Consider the following 4,730-nt stretch of genomic DNA (forward strand, 5'->3'; position numbering starts at 1 on the left):
ACCATAGATAGTTCTAGTGATAGCTGAAGCTGGTATCTGACCTTTATTTCCTTGATCAAACAAAAACAATTATAATTCACATGAATCAAACAAGGGTGTGTTTTTCTCTTTAAATGAGGTTATAACATTTAATATCATTCACCAGAATCATAGGGCCTTAAAATAAGTTTTACCATGAGCATATGAACAACCAAATTTTGTTCATCCTTTCAAATTTACTGCTCTATAATATTTGTAACATTTGTACAATTTTCAAAACATAACATTAGAAGAAATCAATTATCTCAATCATGGAAGCATTTCCACTAGCTTTCATTTAGGGCTTTTAACTTAATAAGTAATTAGTTCATTTGATTAGATACAAATAATTTTTGTACTGAAACAACATTAAACACTATAGGTCCCTTTTTTGCAGTGAAAGACCAGTATTAAGTACCTTGTAGTGAAATATCTTGCGAAACTCTATCAATGATCAACAATTCATTGACATTACTATCTGATGGTTCTATAATAAACTTATCAGATGTGATGTGACTGAAAGATACAAAACAAAACAAGCTTGTTATACCAAATTTAACCAGACCCTCACAATTAAAAAGATATTAAAGGGACAGATGTGCCATTTTGGGGGGTCGATTTTAGTCTTGATTATATGTAAATAGTCTTCAGAAGTGCAATAAATTTACGAAAATCTACTTCAAAATACTTCACACTATGAATTTAACTCATTATTTCTATAAGCTTAAATGTCTTTTCTATACAGTCAAGTAACCTAATTTCGTGGAAACCTATTATTCGTGGATTTCTGGAAACGATTAATAATTTACATGAGTGACCTTGCGCGACCTCCGCATTAGTTTGTTTTGATAAACATGGGTTATCTGTACAATGTCAGCTAGTAGAATGAATCCAGTAGTTTCAAGCAAGGTAAAATGTAATAATGTATACTTTGACAAATACAAAATGGCGGATTTCACTTATTAATAAACGATACCATTTTTTATCGGCCGAATTTCCTTATAATCCCAAGCTGTAATCGGAATTCAAAGTGTCGTCTGCTAGATTATATTCCAACGAATGAAGTCACGTGATCAACTAGCGGATTCCGAGTCAGCAGAAAATTTCTATGGAACACAAAGTGGACCGTATTCTTATGTTGTTTCAGTGACTTTTAGCAATAATTCACGCTACGTGTCTTATTTTGTCAGTCACTATTTTTTTTTTAAATCGTGGTTCTTTGAAGGAATTGACACTAGTTATAATGAATTGTATCCATACAACATGTTTTTCTAGACTTATTTATAGATCAAACATTGTACACGAAAATGAGTGACGCATTCTGCCGCCATTGCCTAGTTGGTTGCTCATGAAATATGGGTCAAAGTGAAGGATTCATAAAGAAAATCGAAATAAACCAATTTTAATTATTTTGTAGAATATCTGAGGAAACATGTAAGACATAAATTTTTTTTTTCGTTTTTTTAACTTTGACGAAATTCAGTGTTGAATCCTTATATCCACGAAAATAGGTTACACCACTGTATATCACAGAGTATCTTAAATTGATGACTCGTTATTTTAACATTCAAACACAGATAATTCTGGACACACATGGACTTGAAGGCTCAAATTTTGACGGTGAGCTATGAACACCATTACTGATTAGCTCAACTAAAAAATTCCAGTTTCTGAGACAAAACTATGATTGGTCAAAAAAATGGCCTTCCAGTCCCTTTAAAAATGGTGCAGAATGATGATCACTGTAAGAGCAAGTGATTTCAGTATTTTTCATTATGTGATATTAGTGAAAGAAGAAAAGACATAAGAATATCATTACTTTAGAGATCAATATGTCACTGCTGCAGTTCTGACTTGTCTGCAGTCTGCACAACTTTATGGAACTACACTGATTGAATTAAATCAAAGCTCTACCCTTCTCCACTTGCCACATGTAATAGGACAACATTATAAGAAACAGAACACTATTTCTTTCACTCACTAATTCATAAGCTTTCCTTATGATATTTTTTGTGAGTGTTGTCGTGTGATTATTTCTATATTTTGGAATTTTCCAGATAGGATCGCAATAATAAAGAGATTAAAACCACTTCAGCAAAAAAAGTCGATAGCGGAATTTACAAAGGATAAATTGAAGAGTGTTAAATCATATCCAAATCTTTAAAAACGTATTCATTATCAGAGAAAAATAATATTTAACGCCCACTTACAGCTTCAAAGCTTCGTGGACAGCCATCTTGGGTGACGTGTAAACCTTTTTGGTTTTTTCAAACTGAAGAGTAGAAAAAGGAGGCTTATGCTTCAAAGATTACTAATATTTCGTACCACAACTAACTTAATCTAGAGGTGATGGTCATACCATTCATTATAGCAATCGTTCACATATTAGATGGTATTCCAGTAGTACCTCAGAAGCATAAGAATAACAAAAATATGACTATTCAATTATTCAATTTCATAAAACTATTAGCTCTACCGTGGTTCTTTAAGGCTATATAGGTAGCCTTCCTACAGCACATTTTGTTTTAAAAGATTGGGTTTAAATTATAGAGTTATTGCCCTTTAATGGGTGGAAAGAAACTGCAATTTCACGAGAAGATATAGGTTAATAAAAATTAAATCTTTTGGGCTTATTTATCTTTTTTTTTATTTTTTATAGAAAATTGGCATAACATCTATGATGATATCATATGTATTTGCGCCTATACCTTAACTATTGCTTTTTAAATTCTACCTGGTAGTAGTAGCTAGGCCTAGTAGTAGGCCTAGGTATAAAGGCATCGTCGCCAAAATGCACCATTATCAGTAACAAAATATTGATTGTTCCAATAAGTTTCAGAGGTGTTACAGAGACGATTGTCTAAAGTTAGTTGAAGCGCTAACTCTATGAATAATTTGATGTGTACTATGTCATTCTTTATTTCCTTCTAAAATTACCAGTTGCGTGTGGGAAATAATTTGATCAGAAGATAAATACAGATCAACAAATCTATTCTTTCAACTGCTACAACTACACAAAGATTCCCATTATATTATACAATTACTCGCATGTTTGAACTCCATATGGACTTTTGCTTCTCACATTCATTTTCTTTTGGTTGATCTTCATCAATGATTCTGAGGTTGAATAACCCGAGGCAAGGCGACTTATTTGGCCCTGCATAATATATCGGTCAGAAGTACCAATTTTAAAGTAGCATCGCTTCCAGCTATATGATCCAATTTTTCTTTCGTCATGATATGTTATCAAGTAATATTATCAATTGATCCAGGTCATCAAGTAAGCATTAGGATAATTCGGTAATTATTGATCTGTTCTGACTGGCTGTTCGTAGAATAGTATGGGTTATCGCCCTTTTCCAGCTTTGGATTTTTCCATATATCACGTAACAGGTTCTCTCACCCACAAAAATTTATTTTGCTGCAACCATAGCCTACTTCTATTCCTAAACCGCTGTGTCATGGAGGCAATGTGCAATGTACAGTGTATATTCTATTGTTTCATTAAACATAGCCTAGTATTTCTGGCTTGGTTTGCTGTCAGCTAGCCGATTGTATCGGATGGATGGAGTTCCTACCATTCTGCAGCTGATTGGGTCAAGGAAATTTGGCAACGTCATGTAGTGTGCAAGGATACTTTACCTGGACAGAGGCCTTTGCCCACTCTTTCCCGGTTACAACCTAGTGAATGGAGCTTTACGTTCTACTTTTACTGATTGGGCTACGAAGGGCAACTCTATGTAGTGTGGAATGGGGTCATTGTCTCATATGCTCACTCTCGATTTCGACTACCAACTGTCGAGGATCTTAAACTTGCACCGCCTTTGGTACAAAATGATGTCTGTGATAGGCCAGAAAAGAATCCTGTAGTTTCGGACTACATGTTGCATAATACAGCATCAAAATAAATGAATTATAGTATTGCTGACACAAGGTTTGTTTTCATTTCATTTTAAGAAAAACATCTAGAAATATTTACAAGTTGATGGTTTTCTAGCATTAAACTTAATCAAGCCTTGTGTCAATATCTAAATTTCATAAAAACCTTATCTGATTAAATTTAGATTTTATCAATTGAACCATGTTTTTCTGAGAACGTAATAAAATAAAATGAAGTATTTTGAATCTTGTTGATAATCTGCGAGGTAGTGATGGGTTTTCACGTTTTTATTATACAATGGTCTATTCACGACGCCTCGCAGAATTATTTAAAGAATGCCGAGTGTTGCTCATGGGCTTCAAGAATTGATTATGATTGAAAGGAATGACAAAGTATCGAGAATGTTTACAATCCGTGAATTTCCACATCTCCCGCAATATTTTTTTTGATTAACGCACCAAAACAGTATTTGTACAGAAATTTCTAAATTTCATATTTTAAAATTAAGTACCCAATAGTTAGTCATGTTCCTTAAAGCGGCGTACAAAGCGGTACCAAAGCGTAACAAAGCTCGACTAAAGCGCCAGGGTCGTAAATAGATCGTTGGAAAGCTTTGAGCAAAGCTGGGTATTCGGCAAGAGCGCCAAAAAATTTTAAACTGTTTAAAAATTTTGGGCGCTCTGTCACGAATTGATTAAAGCGCCGAGAACGTATCAAAGCTTAACAAAGCGTAACAAAGTTCAGCAAAGCTTGACTCAAAGTGTAGGAAAGCTTAACAGAGCTTTATTCAAAGCGGGGACCCCAGTTTTCACGGTCTGTCACCACTTGATCA

General features: G+C 34.0%; 1 protein-coding gene across 1 annotated transcript in view; it reads right to left on the minus strand.

Moving 5' to 3' along the window:
• Nucleotides 1-2,268, minus strand: part of LOTGIDRAFT_187933 (hypothetical protein) — an 11,294-nt gene extending 9,026 nt beyond the window's left edge. The window contains exons 1-3 of the mRNA XM_009054133.1: nucleotides 2,229-2,268; nucleotides 437-534; nucleotides 1-50 (exon numbers count right to left, since the gene is read on the minus strand). Coding sequence (XP_009052381.1) covers nucleotides 1-50; nucleotides 437-534; nucleotides 2,229-2,254 — 174 coding nt within the window. The 5' untranslated portion in view covers nucleotides 2,255-2,268. The remainder of the gene's footprint in view (nucleotides 51-436; nucleotides 535-2,228) is intronic.
• Between the last annotated feature and the right edge of the window lie 2,462 nt (nucleotides 2,269-4,730).

This window comes from Lottia gigantea, assembly GCF_000327385.1.
Source record: "Lottia gigantea unplaced genomic scaffold LOTGIsca_21, whole genome shotgun sequence".
Taxonomy (NCBI): Eukaryota; Metazoa; Mollusca; class Gastropoda; family Lottiidae; genus Lottia; species Lottia gigantea.